The 23795-nt window shown below is 41.6% G+C and overlaps 1 protein-coding gene across 1 annotated transcript in view; it reads left to right on the top strand.

Annotated features, from left to right (window-relative positions):
• TMEM266 (transmembrane protein 266) overlaps nucleotides 1-23795 on the top strand; it is an 87411-nt gene that overhangs the window by 56089 nt on the left and 7527 nt on the right. The window contains exons 8-10 of the mRNA XM_086756979.1: nucleotides 1673-1811; nucleotides 3330-3445; nucleotides 13066-13252. Coding sequence (XP_086613105.1) covers nucleotides 1673-1811; nucleotides 3330-3445; nucleotides 13066-13252 — 442 coding nt within the window. The remainder of the gene's footprint in view (nucleotides 1-1672; nucleotides 1812-3329; nucleotides 3446-13065; nucleotides 13253-23795) is intronic.

Genomic DNA, 23795 nt, shown 5'->3' with positions numbered 1-23795 from the left:
ATGTGCACATTCTTCTCATTATGTGCGTGCATACGTACCTGTGTGATGTAGTCCCTTTTTCGGTGAGAGACTCAGAAGAGTGTGATATTTGGAAATATTTTGTTAAGGGAGAGATTGTGGGGTTTTTTCTCTGTGTCTGTTTATTTTGTTGTTAGAGCTGTGCTAGTCTAACTGTTGATACTGCTACTCTGAAATAATGAACAATAAAAGTTAAAATTGTCGTGTGACTTGCGTAACCCCATTCTCGTAATCAAATTGAAATTAGAACTGGTTGAAAAATTGTGTGCAATTTTCTGGTAGGAAATACTGGTTTGGCAAAACCCTCAAATTTTATTGTGAAATTATTTTTTAAATTAAAATGAATTATTATAAACAATATAATTTGTACCTCAAATTAAAAATGAGGTAGAATGTGCATACTGTTGCAGAGACAGATAAGGAAATGCATGTGTTTTAAGTAACACATAATCCCAATCTGAGCAGAAATCTGGAGATCTGGAAAATTAAAAGCTCTTTCTTGGTACTGCCTGATAAACTAACACAGCACAGGATACACTGGAAGAAAATCTGGGTGTTCTCGGAGCTTAAGTGAGTCTAGACGCTTGCACGTTTTTGTAATAAAGTTGTAAACCTTTTAACTCTTTTTGCTTAGAAACTGAAATGAAACTTAAGTTATTGATCCAGAAATTCTTCTTATTGAGGCTAAATGCAGCAATTTCTGGTAATTTATTTTGGTAATTTGGAATGGAGTGATATTGTTCCCTGCCTATCAAACGGTGGCAGTAAGAAGGGTTTCTTTTCAATACACTGACTTGTTATGCGCAATTCTGAATGTGTGGTGCTTATAAAATCTATGTCTTGCCTCCTTATGCAACCCATTAATCAGTGGTCTTTGGCAGCTGGCAAGGGTCTCAGCAGGAAAGAGAACATGGTATTCTGTTCTGCCCTGCTAGGTGAATGTAGGACAGCCACAACGCTGTTGCCAATTTGCTCTGAAATGTATTTACTCATGCATTTCTGTCTAATACTTTGCACAATTGCCTTTTCTGATCTAATCCCAATGCAACTAATGTCAAATAAATCATTCTGGATAGTCCTCATTGTCAAAATCCTTGAAAACCTAGCTGCCCAATAAAGGTTAAGAGCAGAGTGTCTTTCTGTCTTGATGCACAGGCGTTCCCACACACATTGTGTAGTCAGGATGTGGCTAAGAGCCATCAAGTCTCTTTGCTCCATCTTTTTCTACTTGTCTTCTTGATCTCTTCATTTAGACAGTAAGATCTATGGGCAGTGACTGTATGCTTTTTTGGTATGACAGTATGCCAAGTAACAGGTAATAAATACCAGTGATAATAAAGCTCTTTGGCTGTAATAGTATTTAGGCTATCACTTCTACTTGGGGATTTTGGCCAGTATTTCCAAATACCTTCCTCTCTCCCTGCCCTCCCACCACAGTTTATCTCTCCTCACCTCGTAAAATGCACTAAGGAATTCTGTTGTGCTGCCTAAAAAGGATGCAGCCTTTCTGGTGCTTGGCCACTTCTCATACCCGTTTCAAATATGTACCATAATTGCATTTCTTTTGGGAAAGTGGGAGCCCTTTAAGACCCCAGGCAGGAATGGCAGGATTATGATCTTTAGGAAGGATTTGAAAAAACTGATTTCTCTCTAGGTGTTTGATGGTGCTGTCATAATCCTGTCCTTGGCACCAATGGTGGCCTCGACAGTGGCCAATGGCCCGAGCAGCCCATGGGATGCTATCAGCCTTATTATCACACTACGAATATGGAGAATGAAGAGGATCATTGATGGTGAGTGGTGATTCAGTTTGTAACTCCAAGAATTACCTGACTGGCTGGGAAAAAAGAGGTTTTAAAAATATTGAAAGATTGCTTGCCACCGCTGTTTCTATTCTCCTTGCCCTTACATTTTAAAAGCACTGAACAGAAGAGTTATGACTCCCATGGAGGAGAGCAGGTCTCAAGTTTATGGCTGTATCTCCTGTTCCCTCTGAGCCTTTATAATTTTTTGGTTTGTTTTTTTCTGTTAGACACCTTCACATCCCCTATCCTGTAAAGTAAGTGTCCTGACCTGCTTCCTGTCTTTTGCCACCAAATGTCATTCCTGATTCTGCAAAATAATTACTTCCAATCTGCTTTTCTGATATTTGCTGCACCCTCCCTATTTCCATACAGCTAACTCTCTCTTGGGGCTTCCTTTTCCAAGTTCTTGTCTGTAATACAGTTTTTATGTCAGATTCCAAGAGCCTTTTCTTACCGTGGAGGTTTGGTGCTGAAGGGGCTCTCTGCAGAGCTGGTGTGCTGTGCAGCACAATAATGAAGCGTATATTGGTACCATTTTGCTCAGACCTCTGTGGGGAAGCACTGGGAGATATAAACCCCCAGCAAGTCAAGGTTACAGAGAGCAGAACCAGTGACTGGGCCTGGAAGCAAGGACTTCAGTGTAGGCTACTTTGTGTTCAGTGATTTCAGGCATTTCAGGTTACAGGAAAAAGAGATGGAAAAGGAATAAATGAAGGGTCCCTTTGCTCATGTGTGAAAAATCAGAGTCAAGTTCTTATTTTGGGTTTAGATGCCCAGGAAACCCTGTATTCAGAGTTGAGGAAAGATTGTAGCCCTCTGGCTGAAGCATTCAAGAAAAGTTTAGGATCTTTCAGAAAACACCAAGGATTGCAATATGCATTGAACAGCTTTGCTGATCAATCTGAATTTGCTATAGTTATGACAGGAGCAATATTTCCAGAGGCATTCAGAAGACCTATTGAAAACTGGGCTGTAACTTGAAAAGCAGTAGAAGATAAATGCCTTTTTGTTTTTTAAAATGTGCTGCTTAGTCTGCTATTTCCATTAAGGACTTATTTCTTACCACAAAGTCTAGGAATTAAATACTTAGGTCTCTGGAATAGTTCTTTTCCTAAGGGAGCCATGCCATTCAGGTTTAGAGGGGATGGGCCTAACTAAGCAGAAAATCCTTCTACCCAGCAATTCAGGAAATCTGTGGTAAACACTGGAAAAGATCTTTGTTAGTGCAGCAGAAGCTAGAAAGAGCATGCAGGATGCATTTCAGTTCAGCCAGGCAAATGGAGATCTGACCAAACAAGATCTAGATACTGCTGATGACCTGCATTTCATGTCTTAGAAATCCTTCCCCAGAAGAAACACTCCAGTGCAATTTCTATACGAAATAGTCTAATTCTCTAGATGCAAGTGAAAGGGGTGACATTCTTTGGGCTGTAAAGGTTTTCCCTCTGATAAAACAAAAAACAAATCACAGCTGGGTTACTCTAAGTGCTTATTTGTATTTTCCAGCCTATGTCCTTCCAGTGAAAGTGGAGATGGAGATGATGATGCAGCAATATGAGAAGGCAAAGGTTATTCAAGATGAACAGCTGGAAAGACTAACCCAGATCTGCCAAGAACAAGGGGTAAAGTTCAGTTACGTTTTTATTTACACATAGCTTGTCATAGCAAATCAAACAGTTCATGTACTTTGCTGCAAGCTGAGGTTTGAGAAGTATTGCTGGGACTTCTGTTGTAAGGTGACAGGTCTCCGTGTTAAGGAAGCATCAGCTGCAGCCAGGATGTTGTCAGCATGCTATTTGTCAAACAGCAGTTGTCTCCCTCTGCTGCTGTGCTTGTGTTTTTTGAGGTGAGGAAAACAAATGTGAGAAATAGAGAAAGAATGCTTCCAGTATGTCATTTATTGAATGAGGACAGCTAGCTTGCCGTAGTACTAAGAACATGCAAAAGTCATTGCCATTGTTGGAGACTGCAGCCGTATTAAGGCCGTATTCCTAGGAAAAGTATATATGGCTGAAAGCTAATGAGTCTCCCTGCTTTAAATGCAGAAGGCAGCTTCCCTGTAGGTCAGTCAGAGACTCTTTTGGCAGACTCACGGTGTTGCAATAGAAGCTTCTAGTTGCTGGAAGCAAGTCAAGATTTAAGACTCTTCTCAGGCCCCCAAATGTTCGTCTTGAGGTAAGGGAAGATGAAGCTTAAAGTGTCTCAGATTAATATATTTATGTGAAAAAGGTGTAAAACCGCTGTTTGGGCAATGAGCCGGGAGGTTTTGCAGTTTGTCTCATGTAAATGAGTTCTTGAATAACCTGCTTTAAGGCAGATACCAGGCATGTATGTTGAGGCCCAGGCTAAGCAGGGCAATCAAACCACAATGGAGGGGTCCCCCAAGACTTACTGCTTGTTTCAATTGTAAGGGTAATTATGAGGTGTCCAAATAAAGCCTGGAGATTTCTAGCTTCAGCTTCCTCTTCCCACTTGTGGTAGGTGCTTTTCAAATACAAAATGAGGAGACCTGTAAGACTGAATGGCTCGATCAGTCAAAAAGTTGAAGGGCCTGAGCAGACAGGAGGAGAGGCAACATGTCCCAGAACAGGCCAACTGTCCAAAAGGTGCATAATCTGAAGCAGGATTTTAGGTGCCCCTTTTTTTTTTTTTTTTTACCGAGGAACCTAAAATACTTGTGAAACTATCAGTATTTAGGTCCCCAAATGGCTTTTTAGATTTATTTCCAGGTCTCCTGGATCTCAGCCTAGGATTCTGCCATGGACTCTTGGTGCTGTTAGGTTGCCTTATCTGTGTGATGAATTTGGAAGACCTGTTGACAGTGTGTGTCATTTCATAACACTGTTTTTGACAGTCTCTCATGTTAGCCATAACAAATTTCTAAACATTTTGCTTGACTTTTGCCAAAAACTAGTTACTTCCAACTATGTAAATATCTTCAGTGACAAAACTGCAGTCCTCTTCATCACAGCTTTACACAATGATATTAAGTGATTCATGCTTCTGTCATGGCTGTGGAATGAACAATGGAATGGTATGTACCCCATTTTACAGGGGAGAGATTATTCTTTGACCAAATGCAATCGGCAAATCAGTGATTTCTTGAGTGCCATTGCGGTATTTTGTCTATCAGCCCATGCTATTATACTAAAGTTCTTGACAATCATAAATTTGAAAGCATTCATTTTTAGGAAGTGTATTGTGCAGCCAGGTAACATTCTCAATCTCTAAACAATTTTCAGTATTAATATTTTATAGTCTTTGAGTAAAGGTGGGCTCGTTATCCCAAGTCGGGTTCAGGAGCAGCTTCTGCCACTGTCTGTTTTGATCCTTCTCTGCATGCCTGGTTTGCAAAATGTGTGAGCGTAGCAGCCCTAATGTGAGCTCTGGTGGATGCAGCATAGCTGTTCATCAAGCACAGAGAAATACTGCATTGGTAGATGAGTAAATCTGTGAAAACAGAGCAGGTTCTCTCCTAGCTTTCAAGTGTCATCAGCTATGGAAAAATATGGACTATATAAAAATGACAGCATACTAATCCCTCTTATTTTACTGTCCTGACTTGCTGCCAAACAAATGTCTCAGCTCTATAATATGAGGTAAATGTACTAATTTGCTACAGTTAGCAACATAAGACATTGACACAAGTACTGCATCGTTCCTTCGTAAATTAATAGCTTCATAATTCAGTCAAGAACGAGTTGTCAGCATTATAATATTCACATTAACATTGTGTACAGTATCTGGTGGGGAAAAATGACTCCTAATGCTGTTTAATGTCTTAAATTCTGCCAGGTTTTTGCTTTTTCATTTGATCATCTTTCCTGACCTTTTTAAAGGATTGCTTGTTGATGGAGTTTAAGTGTGCATGTCTGTGTTTTTGAGTGAAGGTTTGCCTACAGTAGTCTGGCTGTTCTCAAATATGGAGTGCCAGCAAGGAGGGATTCCAGTTTGCCTTGTCTGTGTGGTGCCACCTCTGGCACGGGCAGGTGGGGTAGCTGGGAGCTGCCCACAGGGACGGACCTATTGCCTTGGGTACATGCTGGGACACACCGCTGCCAGCCCGCATAGGAAGAACGGGCAAGCCACCATGCTAACCCACATCCCAGCAGTGGATATAGATACTGATTCATCCTGAGGCTGCGTCTTTGTGACCACACTGATGATTTGCATTTATTTAATAATTACAGACAGGGCTGAAAATGTTCCTGTTAGAAAGGTTTGCCGGCACTTCCTTTTCTGAGATCCTGTGTTCAGTTTCTTACTGCTTTGCCATTTGTCAGGCAGTTCTCAAGGTCTGGCATCTTCTGCAGATGAAATGATTTTGAAAGTTTCTGACAAAATATTCATTATTTCTGAAGAGGAATTGGGGAAAAAATGAGCCTGTTTTGTTCGGGATTTAAAACAAAAACAATTGGTGGCCAGTTCTCTGAGAAATCTCATATCTTCTTGTTCTGAAGCTGGTACATAACATTTGACAGGCAAAAATTGAGTTCCTGCTTTAAAAAAAAATAAAAGCAGGAAAGATGGAACCTCCTTTAATCTTACTTTTTGAATTCTATTTCTTTTGTCACTTGTATATTTTTTTGGCCAGTGATAGCGTATCACAACTATAAAGTACATTTCCATTCCTGAATGACATTAGAGACGTACTTTTGCAAACATGAAAACTCTTTCCAGATGTTGATTTTTGGCTAGCCATACGTCTGAAAACCAGAATATATTTTATAAATTATAGCTGCGTGGACCACCACTTTGTTCTCTGTAGTACCCCACTGAAACTGTTTGAATAGTTTGCTGTTTTATTTATTCTCCACTGACCAAGAAAGAAGTCATTAAAAAGGAGTGGAGCATGAGAGCAGTCAAGGCAGAAAACACTGAAAGGGCTGAGATGGCTGTACAGGACTTCACAGAACATGAGAAACATTAACAATCACAGTAACAGGGATTTCTAAAAATGGGTAACAGTAAAAAAGTCTCACTGCAATTACTATCAAGAGTACAGAGTATATTGGTGATGGTATTGTTTTATCAGAATAACTTAAATTGCAAAACAAAGTTCCAAAGTTTCATTAACAATGCAGGGAAGATTGCTTTTTTCCTCTGGAATCACCTGTACAGGAATTTCCGTTTTGGATAATAGATCTACTTACATGATCTTTTCTGCGTCACTTTCATAAGAGTCATTCAACTGAGTACACTCCAGCCAAGACCATGTATTCAGCCTTAACACAAGAGCTCCTTTTCTGTCAGCTGCTATAGAATTGAGTTTTTAATCATTCTCAAAGCTGCAACAACTATGGAAGCTATAATTTCTTTTCTATCTTGGAATATGATTTGTACAACAGCTGCTATTTTAATGACAGGGCTATTTAGCTGGTTAAATTACCTATCGGAGAAATAACTTATGTTATCCTTTTGCAATAATTTTAATTTATTTCTAACTACCAGTCATTTTCTTGGTGGATGGAAGGCAGCCAAGGTCATCTCGTGTTTCATTCTGCCTGTAAATCATTAGTTTGCAACTGTCTCCTGGTTTTTATTGTTACCAACAATGGCTAAAGTAATGGAAGTAAACATTGGATTGTATCCCAGTGGCAGATGAGTTTTAGGGCAGGGCATTTGTACAGACAGCAGTAATAGAATTGTGCAAAGTTATTGCTCCCGCACTAGACTTGTGTAAGCTTCTGGCTGAAACGTTCAGTGATCTCTCTGAAACTGTCAGTCGTACTCTGTTGCTAGACTGTTGAAGGGAAGTACTGTATGATTCACCGCTAAGTCCCTTTTAAAGTCTTACACGTGTGTTGTGAAATACCAGATAGAATGGGTGGCTCGTTTTATAAAACCAGGTATATAAACTGAGATGTTGTCTGGAGCTCTGGGTAGGTCTCTGTCATTTTACCTGCTTATAAATAATCACCTAATGCATTCTTTGAGTGAGGAAGTGCACAGGTGTGCCCCGTAGTTCCTTCTGGTTTGTTTCCTGCTACAAGAGTACATAGAGCAAATTTTGAAAACGGTAAATAAGTTTAAATTTACCATCAATGAACTTTCTCTTCATGCCTGACAATCCAGTTACTCATTCTTACATGAGAGTCCGTATCTCCCTTTTTCTTTATAATAAGTATATTTTCCCATTTATTACACCTTTATTGCTCTCTCATGGGAAGGTGTAGTCAGGCTCTTCTCAGAGGTGCACAGTGGCAGTACACAAGCTCAGAATGTGCAAAATTCCTATTAAATATGAGGACGGACATTTTCACTGGGATAATGGTCAGGCACTGGAGCAGATTGCCAGGGCGGCTGTGGTGTATACAACCTTGGTGGTATATACAACCTTGGAAATACTCAACACTTGTCAGGACAGGCTTTTTGCAGCCTGAGCTAAATGGCCTTGCTTTAGGCGGGGTGTTGGGCTAGATGGCCCCCACAGGTTCATTTCAGCCTACGTTATGCTGTGATTCTATGAAATTTTCAAATGTATTTTTTCCATTGCAAAGTATGTTAGGAATGTTTTGATAAAGGAATCCACCAGAAGCTACCAAAGTATACATAAAGATAATGAATATCGTTGGTGTCCTGGTAAATAATGTCAGTAGCCGTCTCAAGTGGACCAGTTCATACTTCTCTTGAGTCAGGAGATGGTTTACCTTAGTCTCCTCGATCGCAACAGGTTATCTTTCACACAACAGCATTGTTTGCCCACTGGCTTTCTGTGGGATTTACAAGATTCTTAACACAGAGCTGCTGCCTGTAAGTAAGTCTTAATTTAAACAAGTCAAAGTGGGTGTATAAGTTTGTATGCTTTTCTTTTCCTTTTTTCTTCATGTTATGCATAATATGCATCCTTCCTTACAGGCTGAAGGAAGCATGGTCTACCTGAAAATATGAAATGTGATTTTGTCAGTACAGCTCTCCTGCACTGCTCTATATTAGAGATGCCCAGCTCTGCATTCAGATAGCTACATCAGCTCCTACTGCAAATAGAAATTTCATGTGTTTAACTTGGCCCAGAATTTTTACTTAAAAAGACTGTTATATTTTATACCTTTTAATGATTTATTTAAGCTGCCCTAGACTGCATGACATGCAGTCAGAGCAATCTCATTAGCTCTTTTACACATTAGAACTGCCCCAGGTCAGTGTTCAATATAATGTTCAATAGATGTAAGCACCTACAACATAATTTGCTCGTGCAGTCTCTCATTGAGTTATGCCTGTAAGGAACACCCACTTCTCTTAGGCTTAACCTTTGTTTTTAGTGGGTGGCTTTTAGTGGCCAAAATTGTATTCCAGCTTCTACAGTATCTTGGGATAATTTTAAAGTAATAATTGGAAACAATTAATATTGAATGAATCTCCTTAGTAGATGCATGCCTTTTGTGAGCAAAAATCTCTGTTTCTTGTTCAACTTCCCTAGATATTTTATTGAATGTCCTTTCATTTTCTTAAATCAATCCTTACGATAAATTGTGATTTTCCATCCCACCTAGTCCTTTTTTGAACATGTTAGAGGCTTAGAGAGTTTAGGTTTGCATTTGGAAGCAGCAGATAGAGCTGGGTTTTGGCTCTGTCTTATTCTCTGTGTCTGTAACAGAATTATGGTTCTGCATCTCTGTGGAAAGTGTTTTATGGATCACTTCGCATCAGTAACCATGAATGTGGGAGTGAGATAAACACCATTATTGCAATAAATACCCTCTTCTCTGTCAATAAAAAAATAACTGTTACATACGTATTTAATTCTGGCTTTTCACTGTTTTAGTGATGACATAGACTTCAGGGCAAACTTGAAAGGGACCTGGAAGCTGACCATCTGAGGTAATGGAAAAGTGGAAGGGAGAGCCCGTGTTAACCAGCTGCAGCTGCGTGGTTTTGGAGGCAACATCAGTTTCTGCTGTTATCTTCCTGAACATTTCTATGTGCTGTTACTCACCTTGCACATGATGTTGAAGTCCAGAACACTGTTCTGCTTTACTGTGCCTAGGAATTCAATCCTCATATCTGTGTTTTTGAGTCTCATGTTCAGTTCTGGATTTTAGACCAGCTGAACTTGCTCAATGTTAAGAGCTGAAAATAAGACAAAGCATGCAGATTGTGTTTGCAGCTAGCAATAAAAGAGGGTTCACGTATCACTTTTCAAAGTTGCAGGTCCTGCATACACTTCTCATCCTCAGGCAGTGGATGCGGGAAGCGTTGCATGAGCCTAACCATCAGGTCTCGGTTTCAGTTTCTGCTAAAATGTGACGTTTGTGCACTCTTCGTAAGCAGGTGCTTCCTCTGCTGCTGTAGGCACAAGCATGTATTTCTGCCTTTCAAACATAAGATGGCAGCAAAGCCTCTTGTAGAACCTCTGGTAATGTCAGAAATAGCTGTTCACCTGAACGAGCATGGTGGTCGTTGTCTCTGTGGATTCTAGTTTCTCATGCTGTCTGCGTGGCTGGGATTCAACCAAGGTAGTACGTTTTCTTATGTAAACAGGAAATAAAGAATTGTTTGGGCAAAGTGTAGTTGTCCAGCATGGTGATCCTGGTAATGGTTGCAGGCTGCTACTTGGTCCAACGTGCCAGGCTGAGTAGTTTATAGCTTGTTGGCAGAGCCGTATTAATAAAATTTATGAACTCATGTATTAAAAACTGGATGGTGACCGGGCATGGAAATTGTTAAGATTGACAATAATCAGTGGATATTTGGAAACGCTTTCTTTATTGACTGGAACATGTAAGTGGGCATCAGAAAGTCTGGTCTCTTCCCCCATTTTTGCCATAGGTTTACTGTAGCAGGAAAGATCACCTCATGTGCTTCCTTTCTTCACATCTGTAAAATGCAGTGATTCCCTTCACGCTTTTGATTGTTACAAGGTTCAGCCAGTCCTTGTAAATGCTAAAGCTGGTTAAATTGGGTGTGATGCAGAAATACAATTGTTGAGATGACTTTCAGGTAGTTCTATTTGTGTTATAAAATACCTGCCAATGTTTTTCTCTTCCATGAAAAAAAAAAATCATATCCTACCTCTAGGCCAGAATTAAGCATTTTAGTGGCAATATTTCTTTTTCTGACATTCTTTTTCCTTCTGTTTTTGAAGGATGAAATGTAGAAAAACAGTAATGATGCCTAATTCTTACTGTCTTTTAGTTTGAGTTAGGCAAGTAGATATGGTTAGGTAATTATTTTAAAAAAGAATCTTCAGATTTATCTTTTTTCCTATCATGTTTGAGTGCATTTCTTCTTTTAAACCAAAGGAGTCTCTCAAAAAGTATCTTTCTCCCTTTAAAGGTGAAATGTAAGATATTTGGAGATTTCTTTTTCTTTTGAGTCAAAGATAAAACCTGAAATTTCTCTGTGTTGTAAAGCTGAACTCCAGACAGTCCTTTCATGGCTGAATGACACATTCATACTGGCACCTCTGGTATGGCATGGATGCCCTAAACCTCAGGAAGCTTAGGACCGGCTGGTGAAAGAGTTAGCACTCCCAGTTTCCCACTTCTTCCTAGCTGATAGGTTAACACAGAAAACACCTCTGGGACCTGCCATGGAGGTTTCATTGCAGGAATCGAGGAGCAGGGCTGTGTTTTGACGTTTGCTGATACTACCTGACTCCTCTGACTGCCACTGCTAGAGGACCTTTGGTTAAAAGCAGTGACCATTTCATGCAGCCAGCTGTCTGCAGCTGCCAGACATCTGTCCACTGGTTTCAAGAGAAAGGAATAGCTGTGTGCTGTGTTAGATCCCTCTATCAGGTGGTTTGAATGTGGTCTGGAAAGCTTAAACTGCCCTTTTGCTCTCTAGATTTGAGTCTTGCAGTGGGCCTTCCAGTTATTGTAGTTCCTTCCCTTATGCTCTGGGAAGCAGATAGTCGCCAGATGTGGCAAACTGGAATCCCTTTTTCTTTCCTTTTTTTTTTTTTTTTTCCTTTCTAAACTCTGCAGAAACTCTGTCTTGTTTCCCATCCAGTCACAGAGCTTGGAGGAACTGCTGGTGCTCTGCAGCCTGCCTGGGGTTTGCGCCGTGTCTGATGTGGACCACAGTGGAACAAACTAGGTCCACTGACAGATTCCAAAATCTGACAGCAAAATAGATTTGACTCGGCATCTGAGAGGCAAGAGCCAGAACCAGATTCATTTAGCCTACATGCTGTTACACACCAGGTTTCAAGCACTGAGGTGCTAATTCCATCTCTGTTGTAAATGCAGAGTGACAGGTGCAGTGTGGCTCGCTGTAGCATCGTGCTTTCTGATGGCTTTTCAGGCCTTGAACTATGGGAGGCCCAGCAATGCTAAATTTTAAATGCCTTAGCCTATTACTCGCCTCATTTGCTTTTCTCTCTGAGGCTCTCTAATTAGACATGACTTTGGTCACTGCTGTACTACTGATCTTGAAAAGAGTTTTAAAAAGAGGAAACCCTCTGCTGTGCAGCCCCATATCTGTGCTGGATGGCAGAGGGGAAGGACAGTGGGATCAGTAGGTTTAAAGGGTCTCTGCAGCCTCTCCAGAAGAATTATTTTCCTTCTTGCTTTGTGGAATACCTGTGGCTGTCAAACACAAAAGAAATATGCTGTGTCCATCAGTCAGATTGCACCTGGTAGCTTCTATCTTTTTGTTGATGTTTGCTTTGTAACACCAGTCACGAGGCAAATGCCCTCCTGACTGCAGAAAGTCATTAACTGCCATGGCTCAGATATTTGAGGGGGGTGGCCGGAAGAGTGGCCACCTTCCCCAAGGTTTTCTGCACACTGTTGAGTGCAGAGGATTTCAAGCTGAAAAGAGGACTGTGGAGTCCCTCCCCCTTGCCCAGTTAGTGAGGGAGGACCGTTCTGGGTACTGCTTGGAGAATCTCCCTCCACAGAAAATGTCATTACAAAGTCTAGCAGATTAGGGATGTTTGTCATGAACCTAAATCCCTAGATGCCTGCTAAGAGTGGTCTTCTGTAAAGATTTCATTTGATTTGGCAGTTAGATCTGTTAAAAATTGTCCAAAAGCATATCTTCAGGATGTAGACATGTACAAAATAGAAGACCAGCATGAGGCAGTCATTATTTTTAGGTTATGTGAACGATGGTCCAGCTCACATGGACTCCCGGAGAGCATCAGCAGCTTGGACTCGCATCCCAGTTCAACCACACCGTATGTGCTGTCAGCAGTTTGCAGTGGTTTAGTGATAAAATGAGTCCCTAACTGTAGAATATAGACTTCTGGCCATGCTTATATGACATCAGGATGTGATGTTGTTTTTCTCTCTAGTTTGAAATCAGGCAGCTGAGGGCCCACCTTGCTCAGCAGGATTTGGATCTGGCTGCAGAGAGAGAGGCTGCGCTGCAGGTCCCACATGTGCTGAACAAACAGAGCAGCAACAGGTACAAGGTGGTGGCAACCGAAGATTCGGATGATGAAGCCACCGAGAACATCACTGAGCTGCGACCTCCACGAGGTGAGTGCTGCCCGTGTGCTGCTGCCCGCTGGCACAGCTGCTCCCTTACATGGAGTTACTGAACCCACTAAATACTTTCACTCTACCGGTGAATTGATTACTTTCCCTAGAGACTACATTTTCCCATTTTTGCAAAGAGGCTGCATCTGCGTCAAAGTGGCAGGAGCTGTGTTGTCTTTGCAAATAGATTCTGAACAGACTCAATAAAATTACTCAGGAAGGAAATTATTATGTTGTACCTTCCCAGTGTCCTTATGGTTATATCCATCAAACGCTAAAGAAGCAGCAGCTAAATCAGAATTGCCAAAAGAATAATCACTCAGAAGTAAAAGCAGGGAAATTAAGAACATTGAAAAACAGTTTCAGTCTTTGGCCACTTGCGTTTCTGTGATTTAGAGAGGACCCGTGCATCAGCTGTGAAGCTGTGCTCTCACCAGGTTGCTTTAAAGTGCCAGTGCTGGACAACCCAGCTGTGCCCTGGACTGGGCAGCTCTGGTGCCAGAAAAGTTGCGATGTGCTGTGTAGGCAGCTCCGCTCAGATGTCTAAGTGCCACATGACTAGGGCAAAGAGCAATCCTGTGAGTTGTCTGTTGGGCAGGTGTGTGGTTCAGAGGATTTACCTGTATCCATTTTTATCACACAAGTGCTAGACCGGAAGTATTTCTGGAAAAGACTTGGTTTGTTTTCCTGTGATCCCCCAACCCTTACAATGGACTGCAGAATGAGTCCTGATCTCAGTAACGTTTAACATAATATTCCAGAGGAGACAATGCTTTCTGCCTTAGTGATATACCAGTTTTCCTTGGACATCTTCGCTTGATTATTTAGAAGATGAGCAGTATCTGAATATCTGAGTTAGGGGTTTGCATGGTATCTTTATTTTGGTCAAACGTGTTAGAATTCAAGGCACAGAAGTACTTTAATCAAAAGATTTAAGAGAAAAAGCTCACCAGACATTTTCAAATGATAATCCTTTCAGTTCTCTACAATGTAATGAAAGCATGTAGAAATTGTTTTTGTTTTTTCCTCTTTAATAATATCTAAGCGCTAACCACAATTCAGCCATTAATTATTCCTGATTTGAAATCGTATTTAAAAGCAGACAGTTGAGCAGACTGCCCCCTAAAATGCATTTCCCCCTTTTTTTATAGTATTTCAGAGGTTTCCCCAGTGGATATATTATAATTTATGCATGTGTTCCTTGAGGGTTACATTTGGAACTGGAGAGTGTTGCGCACATTATAAGGAGGCTTGCTGATACCTCAGTGCTGTGGAGATGCATCTAAAAATTCTTCTGTCCAAGGTATTCATTCCAACATCCGGGTTAACACAATTACTCATTATTTGTGTCTCCCTGTAAAATGCTGGCCACACATCACCAAAGCAGACACACAATCTTCAAGATTGATGTCTACATTCAGTTAGAATGATTAGAGAAATTCATGCTTTTCACTGAAAAAATACATTCAGCAAATAAGAAAATGTGCATTACTTTACATATCAGGTAGAGTGCAGTTATGTTTTATATAAATATTCTTACTGAGCATTAATTTCTGATTCCCAGAAGTCATCTAAAAATATAGGAGGAAATATTTTTTTTGTGTATTGTATCATATATTACAAACAAAGCCTTTGTTAGATGGATTGCATGCTTGTCTTCAGAAGCTAAATTCAGGTGACTCTATTTTTACAGTTATCCTTTATGTTGAGTGAGGCAGGAGTTGGACAGAAAAAAATTTCCTGTGGTCTTACAGCAAGAGACAGTCATCCATGGTAGTCTGCCATCGTGGTGGACTGCTAAAAAGGGGCTCAATTAAGACTGCATGAGAAACCAGAAGCCCAGCAATAATGTTCAGTGCTTTAGTTCCTAATCCAGGTAACAGTCAATTGAGGCAGAGGATTTTATATGTAATTTCCTGGGTTATTTTGCAAAGGAAAGAAGTAGTAAGCTACCAAGGCTTTGAATCCTGCACTAGCAATGCTGGCTTCGAGGTTGCTTCTGTGTAGGCTACAGGACTTCCAAAGCTCAACTAACAACTTGAGAAGACAGTTACACCTGGGGAAGAATGATCATGAGCCAGCCCTGCCTGGTTCTTTTCTCTCCCCAGCTTGACTGTGTCTTTCTTCTCCAGCTCTCCCAGTACCAGCTTGCACTCCCAGTAAAAAGCTGGCTGTTGCTACAGCAGGTGTCACCGTTATCACTTTGGCCTGCTGTCAGCATTGTCGTCTACATCATGGCCATTCTGACCAATACATGTATCAGCAAACCTGAATGCGGTATGTTGGATAGAAGAGGAGCATGTCTTCAACTGGAGGTGCCTCCATTAGCACAGTGTGGAAGGGGTATACGTAGTTGTGTAGGATGTCCCATCACCCCACCTGCTCAGGCACATGAAATCCTCCTTAGATATGGCTCTGCAGAGCAGAGACAGTTGAGATGTTTCCTGTAGGTCATTTCTGTATCTGCCAGCTTCTCATGTGCTGTGGTTACCCTGGCTCTGCTATCTTCAGGGCTTTCCACACCACTTGCTCTGCCTGGAACTGTAAGCCACCAGTATTTTAACTCCCGACTTTTGGGTCAAGGGTTGTGTTTTGCAAGTTACCCTCTGTGTCAGACCGCATTAGGAATTGCTTTGCATCCATTTTCTCTAAGCTGTGTTTTTCCTCCTTAAAGACTCCAGAGTGCTGGCTGTAGTTAATCATTCTGTGTGCCGCATGACATTGTTAGCTTTGAAAAATATCTGCAGTTGCCTATTACACTGACTAGTTAGAGGAGAAATAAGGGACCAGTTTGCTAATACTGTTAAAAGAAAAGCTACAGTTCAAAGCCACACTTCATCTGTTAGGCAAAACAGGCTCTCATGTGCTGTTCTCTTACGCCCTGGCAGAACATTAGCCCTGCGCGTAACACCTGAGGGTAGAGTATGGCATGGAATGCATGTGTTTGTGCCAAAGTTTGTCAGCCTTCAAAAAATCACCTCTTTGGAGAGCCCTGAGTTCTGCCAAACCAGCAAGCTTGAGTTGGCTAGAGAACATACTGCATGAGAAAATGGGATATTCCATCTGAAGCTAATCTTATTTCCCCTGTCTGTATTGAACAATGGAGACATTCAGTGCAGAATGCTTTACCACGAAGGGGTTACGGAATAAGAAAGCATTCAGACTTTTTACTCATTTCCCTACCTGGGAGTTTTATGGGATAGTGCATAAGTTAAAGCTCCTCAGGGGCAGCTGTAGCTTGTACTCTGGTATTTACACTGGATTTTGTGCAGCCATTTACTACAGCGTTCAGTAAAATAAGTCAGGTAACCCCAGCATCACATGATACACACAGCACCTCAGGGAATTTGTGTAGAGAGACACACTGTGGTCTGCACCAGGAGAGTACTGTATGTGCTGGCTGATTTGGTAGCTTTCAGGATGTTTTCAGCCAGCTTTCCTCTCTGCAGATCTCTTCTCTTTATATCTGAGATGCGTTAATTGCTGGTATGAGACTGGGAGAGGCAGTCAGATGGTCAACGGGCTCTGAAAGTGTCCCATAACTCCTCAGCTAATATTTCATGCCTCTTCTTGAAGGACCACTTCTTGAGGCAGTATAGCTGCAAGCTGGTCAGTCCTGTGCTAATTCTCTGAATAATGGTTGCTGCATCACCTCCCCAGAGTAGTTCACCAAGAGACCTCCTAACATAGTAGGAATAACTGTGGAAAATGTATGGATATATGGTATTTTCTAATTAATTTGGCTAAGATGCAGGAAATTTTTCACCTTTAACTTGCTTTATTTATCTTGCCAAAAAAATTGATCTTCAGAGCGGACAAACATGAAGGCTAACACACAAGCTTCAGCAGGCAAGTCAAAAGGGTGCTGATATCAACACCAGGAAAGGTGATGGACTCAGGAAGGGCAGGACTCGAGGAGCTATAAACACAGGGCAAAGCTGTGACATTTGCTGCACTGTGAGCACTTTACGTAGCTTCTCTGCCTCAGTTTGTAAAGAGCTTAGGATGAAAGCTGTTGCACGCAAGTACACAGCAGCATTGCTAATGAGTTTCAGGACCATTGTGGTCAGCCTTTCTCTAAGAGCAGGGGAAATACCCTAAGTGCTGTCATCTCCTTTCTTCCCAGAGATGATTACCATTTGACATAATGGCAAATATCCTATCTGTTCATCTCTAAATTATGAAGGAAGTTTTTTCTCTTGCGGAGTTCTTACCTCGTTACAGTGTGTAACTGGTCCTGGTCAGAATAACGTCTAATGTTTTCTGCTCCTGCACAAATCATTTTTAGTGTTTGGTATACAAAGTTCCAGGCTTCAGGGAATGCCAGGTTCACAGTGCCCATTAATACTTCCTTCCAAAATTTATTATTCTTTAATCTCTCCCATAATATATGAATTACAGTCCCTAGTGGAAGTTCCTCATTTTCCTGCATATATCATTTCAGTTTTTGAAATTCTACAGTACTGCCATAGTTTAAGATTAATATGACACCCTTCTATTCCTTTGAGCAAGAACCGGATCCTAGCTCTGTTACTTTGCAACGCAGAAAGCTTATTTTAACTATTCTAAGTCAAATTTCCATTTTTATGGGGTTAGCAGTAAGTCTTTTGCTTTTGGGGACTGCTGAATTTATGATTGTGCTTGAAGAAAAGTAAAGCTTGCTCTCCCCATAGATACCCGCTGCTTTGTAAGTGAAGAAAGGAGGATATTGGGAGGGGAACGTGAAAAATTCTGGAGCTTCAGAGGGCTTCCCTTAAGATTATTCATAAGCTGTCTGAGAAGGCAAAGCAGGACACTGGAAAGGATTTTGTCAGTTGTTCCTTGCAGGGCAGTCTGAGCTGGCTGAACGCTTTTAAACACTAAGCCAGTTTCTTTGGTGCTCATCTGTTAGTGCTCTAAGAGAGCCCTGTTACTGCAGAACAATAGATAAAAAATAGTTTATGGTTATTTTCAAATGTTGAAATGTATCGACTTTGAAGCCTACTCCTGGAAATGGTTATATCTTAAGTGCACTCCGCTTCCTGGTTGAACTCCATGTATCCGTGGAAGAGTGAGGATTTGGCTTCTCTGTAGGTGCCTCCTTCAGGCTTTGTGGTTCTCTGTGCACTGATCATCTGGGCAGGAATCAAAGGAATTAAACCTTAAGCAACACTTACATAAATGTGTGTGTAGTTAGTGACGTTACTCTTAAATTTCATGTTCACCAAATGGGTGTAGAAACTTTTCACTTCCAGAAGTGGTGAGCTTACAGTCACGCATGTGAGGTTGAAGTTGTCTCCCATCATTAATGTGCAGAGGTGTGAGGACATTGCTGACAGGTAAAGAAACACAAAACTGGAACGTTTTCCACTGTCCAAACACACAGCCCCTTTCACAACAACCGCTTTCACAAACAGACTGTGCTCCATGTGACAGCAGTGATGTATTGTGCCCTCTGCCGCCATTGTAACACTGCTCCAGCATCTCACTTTTCTAAATTATTAGAAATCTTTTCCTAATTCCCACTCTACATTTATTTGTTGCCAGTTTATAACAATTTGTTCTTGAATCCTTTTGCTTAAGTTCTTCCTCTCTTTCCTGAATGTTTACCCAGCAAATTATTGTTTTGTTGGTAGCCATATTCTTTCTCAACCTTTGTTTTTCTAGACTCAACAAATGTGGCCATTTTGCAGAGACAGACCCAAGTTCCTCTGTATTTGCTCCAAGCTGACTGTAACAAGCCAACTCAGATGTGCATCTGCTGATCCATGTTTGTAGAGAACAAGATCAGAAAGAGCTTCCTCTACCCAGACCCCCCAATCTATGTATCCTCGGGCCCAAAGCCACCAGCCATGCTGACACACAGATGTCTTGCATCTCAGCTGTGCTCAACTCAGCACAGTGCTCTTGCAGCATGATCTGCTAAAGCAAGGGCCAAAGCAACTCAACTTGTTGTCAATGTAAGGATTTTGGTTTTCTGTCCCAGCAGTATCTGCTGATAATGAAACCTGTTCCACATCCCAAGACTTCCTTCTGCACAATGACTTCCATCTACTGGTGATTTCTTTTTTAGAACCAGGCTGAATGTGTTGCTCTGTTTTCGGTGCAGGCTAACTTTGACACTTCCTCCCAAGGTGGATTATCCATGTGCTCAGGCATCCATCCAGGCTCTGCAGGGGCTGGATATCCGTGTGAATGGAGTGAGTACTGCAGCTTGCACTAATGTGGCAATCTGCCTTCCTACGAAAAGCAGGGGAAGTCTCCTGGAAAGTGCCAGCTGGCTGTTAGTGTTTCCCGTTGGCACAAACTTCCCATGTTGCTAAGGGGAAAGGGAGAGAGACCTCCTAGGGCCAGCAAAGCAGAGAGGAAAAAACTCTGCTCGGGTCAGCTTGCACAAGACAAGAAAGGTGAACTGGACAGTACAGTAGAGCCTAGGGAACATGCGTATCCCCTAATAAATGAATTTACAAGTGACCAGCGAGCTGTTCTTGGGCTGCTGTGGAAAGGAGGAGGTTAGGTCTGGCTGAGAATTTGAAGATGGTGAAGTTCAGATGGCCAAGGTCAGACAGATCTGGAATGCCAGAGGTTGCATGGGATGCTGCAGGGGAAAACTCCCTGGGAAGGTTACAGTTTCGTTGGGGAATTTTCCCCTGTAGATTGCCAGTCTGCTCTCAGAAACACCTATAGATGTCTGGTTTTATGTACATTCTGTCTTCCTTTCTTACTGTCCTACAGTGTCTTACTAGAGCTATGTTCTTTTTTGTGCCAGGCTGTGGCAGTGTTACTGGCTAACGTCAGAGCAGTGTAGCTGTCAGCACTGTTCTTATTTCCAGAAGTGTTTAGGGGACAATAACTTGATCTTACAATCTGGAAAAACCTCCCTCCTCAGTGTATCTTAGTGGGCTTTATTGCAAGGTGTACTTTATCCTACTTTTCTTTCCCAAATGCTTCTAAGTGGTAGTGGTACTTTAAGGAGAAGACACCGGTGTCAAAGAGCAGTGACGGAGATGAAAGATCTGCTTATTTAGAAACCTCCTAGTAAACATTGCTTTGTGGAGGAAAGTCAGGGTAAGACATTACTCTGAAGACTCATGCTCAGTGGGAGGCTACACAGCAGAAAAAATAGCCCTGGGGTTCAGAAAATTCAGCTTTGAAAGGCAGAAGGCAGTCAATGAGTCAATGAGAATAAAAATACGAAGTAAAATACTTAAATTATGAAGTATTTCAAAAGAAATCCCCTTTTTAAGGCTTCTAATCTAAAAGATGTGCAAATGGTATTTGTTGTATGCAGGGAGGTTGCAGACCAATTCACTAAAGTAATTGATGAAACAATTAAAGGTTGAAGGATTATAGAACTAAAAGAGAGATCTGCCTTGGGTGGAATGTCATTTATGTGTTTCACCAAATTTATTAGGTTTTTATAGGGCCAGGAGAGAGAGATTACAGCGTTGTCTCTTGGGTCAGATGAGATTATATAGGACTTCACTCTAAATAGTTTATTACTCCCTAAACCATTTTAGCGTGTGTTCTGAGTCTTGCAGGAAAAGAACAGGCAGATAATTTGAAAACCTTCATCAGACGAAATCCAGTAGCTGTCAGACGGATCCTGACAGAGAACTACATGTTTTTTCAATAACAGAGAATTGAGTAGCAGGCTAAAAGATGAGACTTATTCCCCCTTCTTGATTTGGCTTTACTGCACTTACAGGCTGGCAAAAGAGGTTGGTTCCAGTGTCAGGGAAGGCCATTTTGTTTTTATGTGAGATAGGTAGGAGTCTGAGCAACCTTCCCAAGCAGACATTCCCTTCTGTCTAGTGAAGAGTCCTGATCCTGCTGGAGTCAAGCCTGCTGTCTCTTGGTGGTCCCACCTTACTCTGCTGCCTCACCTCTTACAGGCACAGAGTTGCAGTCTTCCATTGCAGGTGAAGCAGTTCCCGGAGTCTCATGTTGCCACGTTGTTTTGGCAGTTGTTCACACCCCACACTGCTTGAGCAAATCATCCTCATGGACCATAGAGGACAGCTGTGTCTGCTCGTTCCTTCTCCTGCCCAGCAAAACCTTCTCTCAGCTGAATTCCTCCACAGTGCTGCTGCATATTTTGCTGCTTCCCGTCGCTCTCGCTTTCCAGGGAAGATTGTAGAACCATCGTTGTTTGTCACAGGTTAGGATGAGTTTTCACATGGGGAAGAGCTGCCTCACCCTTCCCATTCTACCTTCTCAACTCACAGCTATTGGATCTCCATCACAAGATTTGTCACCAGTTTTCCTGGGGGTAACGGTTTTCATTCCTCCTGGTGCATCTAGCAGGAAGATCCCAATCACCGCTTTTATACATTTTCCTAAGGTTGCCATTTCCAGGGCAAATAAGAGGGAAATACTTTTTCTTTCTGCTTAGTGCCAATTCCTTAGTTTACTGTAAATACTGTTTGGGCATTGTTATGGCTAAGGACTTCGAAATGGAAAGTTTCTCTTCCGGAGAGTCCAGGTAGCATTGCTGTGTATTTGAAGACGTAAGTTTATTTCTAGGAAAGGAGGAAAATTAAATCTGGATCCTGAAAATTCCAAGGTGGCAGAAATAAGAAAAAAAAAATATTTAAAAAAAAAACAGAGCAGGGAAACTATAAAGAATGAAGTATTTCTTAAGGCAACTCCCTTTCTGGAGCTGAAACTAAAATGCACTGACAGCAAATACTATGTAGAATTTAAATAATACAAGCCACCTGCCCTCTTGTAAAAGCTGGTCTCCCCTGCTTACTCGTACGAACGTCCCACATGCCAGCAGCTGAAATGCAGTTGTACTCCTGATCCCTTCTGACTGAGCAGTGGGGGCTTCATCTCACTGTAGTCACCGTGAAATACTTCAGCGGTGCTCCATTGTCACGTGCAGTACTGTACTCTTTATTTGTCTGTAAGTTTTATATGCACGAATAGTTGCTTTCACTTTTATACTTGGGGCATTTTTTTAAGCTCCTTGCTTTCAGCAATGTGAAATATAATGAGAGATAACTGGAATTGTTTATAGCCTTTTATGCCCAAAGCAGCTGAGACTCCCATATGACTAAGATGAGTTTGTTAATTGTCAGTTTGCTTTAATGTAATGATTCAGAAACTTAATCTGTTGTTGAAATACTTATTTTGCTGGTTTTATTCCATTACTCTTTATTGGTTTTTATTCATAAGAAAACATTCAAGGTAAAGATATATATAGAAGATATATCTATGTATTTTATATTTTACATACACATGGGTATGCATTTATACATACACATTTTATTTATAGATAAGCAGGTAAGCAATGTAAACCAATGGCGTTAATAAGGCCATCACATAATAACAAGAAAGTAGGCAGCTCGGCAGCTCTCCCGATCCTGCGTGGAAGTGCTCACGCGCAGCCAGGACAAGCAGTGATTTTCCTCACCGCTCAAAGGGCCCTGAGCGCATGACAAGATTTCCTTTTCAGGTTTGGCCCTGGCCTTTGCCGATACAAAGAGCAGTCTATGTCTCTTTGCGAAACTGGTTTGAAAGCAACTGATGGGTTTGAGAATCATACCCTGGTGTACTGTTAGTTGATACAGAGATGGCCAGGGCAGTGGACGTACGCAGTCCTAAAGACGACTTGATTTGAGCCTTGCCGTAAGATATGAAAAGCAGATGAATAACTTTTCCAAGTTGTTTCCTGTCTTTGCTGCAAAGCATCTTGGCATTTGGGGCAGACTTCAACGAGAGCCAAAGGAAATGAGAGCACCCCAGCCCCTCACTCACTGTGCGGTGTGGCTGTGTGCTTTTGCCAGGGGATGCAGAACAGGCCCTCGTCCAGGCTAAACTGCAGTTCTGTTTTCCTCATTTCTCTGCTTAGAATTAGGCTCCAAGTTAAATGTGAGGACAGTGCGTTACCAGAAACAGACAGATACGCAGGTAGTTTCTGACTGCAGCTGAAGGCTCCATGCCTGAACAAGAACCTGTATCTATACGGGCTGGCGGGTTTGGTGGCGTTTAGAGTATAAATTATGCATGATTGAAATGAAGTGTATTTTAGTAGCAGATAGCTGGAAAGCCTTGGAATGTACTCCTAATTCAGCGGCATTGCCTTGAGCTACTCTGAGGCCTCTTTTTTAAACTCAGACATTAGCACAAAGCACACCTCTGACTGCAGGCATTTAAAGATCAACAAGGGCCAAAAAAGCTTTTAAGATCCAATGAAACCAGGAAAACAACCATGTTGCCTTTCAGTGTCAGGTTAGATTGCCTTCTTACGAGTGCAGCTATTTCAGGTACAGAGTGCTTAGTGGTTTGGGTCTTGTTGTGTGGAGAAAGTGTTCCCCAGAAAACATCTGTTTCTTTCACCTGCAAACCGCAATGTGCTGTGAAAAGGCAGGACTGTAGCCACAGAGACCCAGGGGGACGAAGGAAATCTGGCTCAAAGGGATGAGCATGGTTTTCTGAAACATGGTATCAAAAAGAGCACTTAAAAGGAGAGAATGCTTTTAGAGCACAGGATACACCGCAAATTGGGCAGGTCAGGTTGCTTGTAAGCTTCAAATTCTTCCTGGATTGGCAATACTGT

This window comes from Chlamydotis macqueenii, chromosome 12, assembly GCF_036417535.1.
Source record: "Chlamydotis macqueenii isolate bChlMac1 chromosome 12, bChlMac1.mat, whole genome shotgun sequence".
In the NCBI taxonomy this organism is placed as follows: Eukaryota; Metazoa; Chordata; class Aves; order Otidiformes; family Otididae; genus Chlamydotis; species Chlamydotis macqueenii.
Note: the sequence above shows the minus strand (reverse complement) of the source record. Positions and strands in the feature narration are given on the sequence as shown.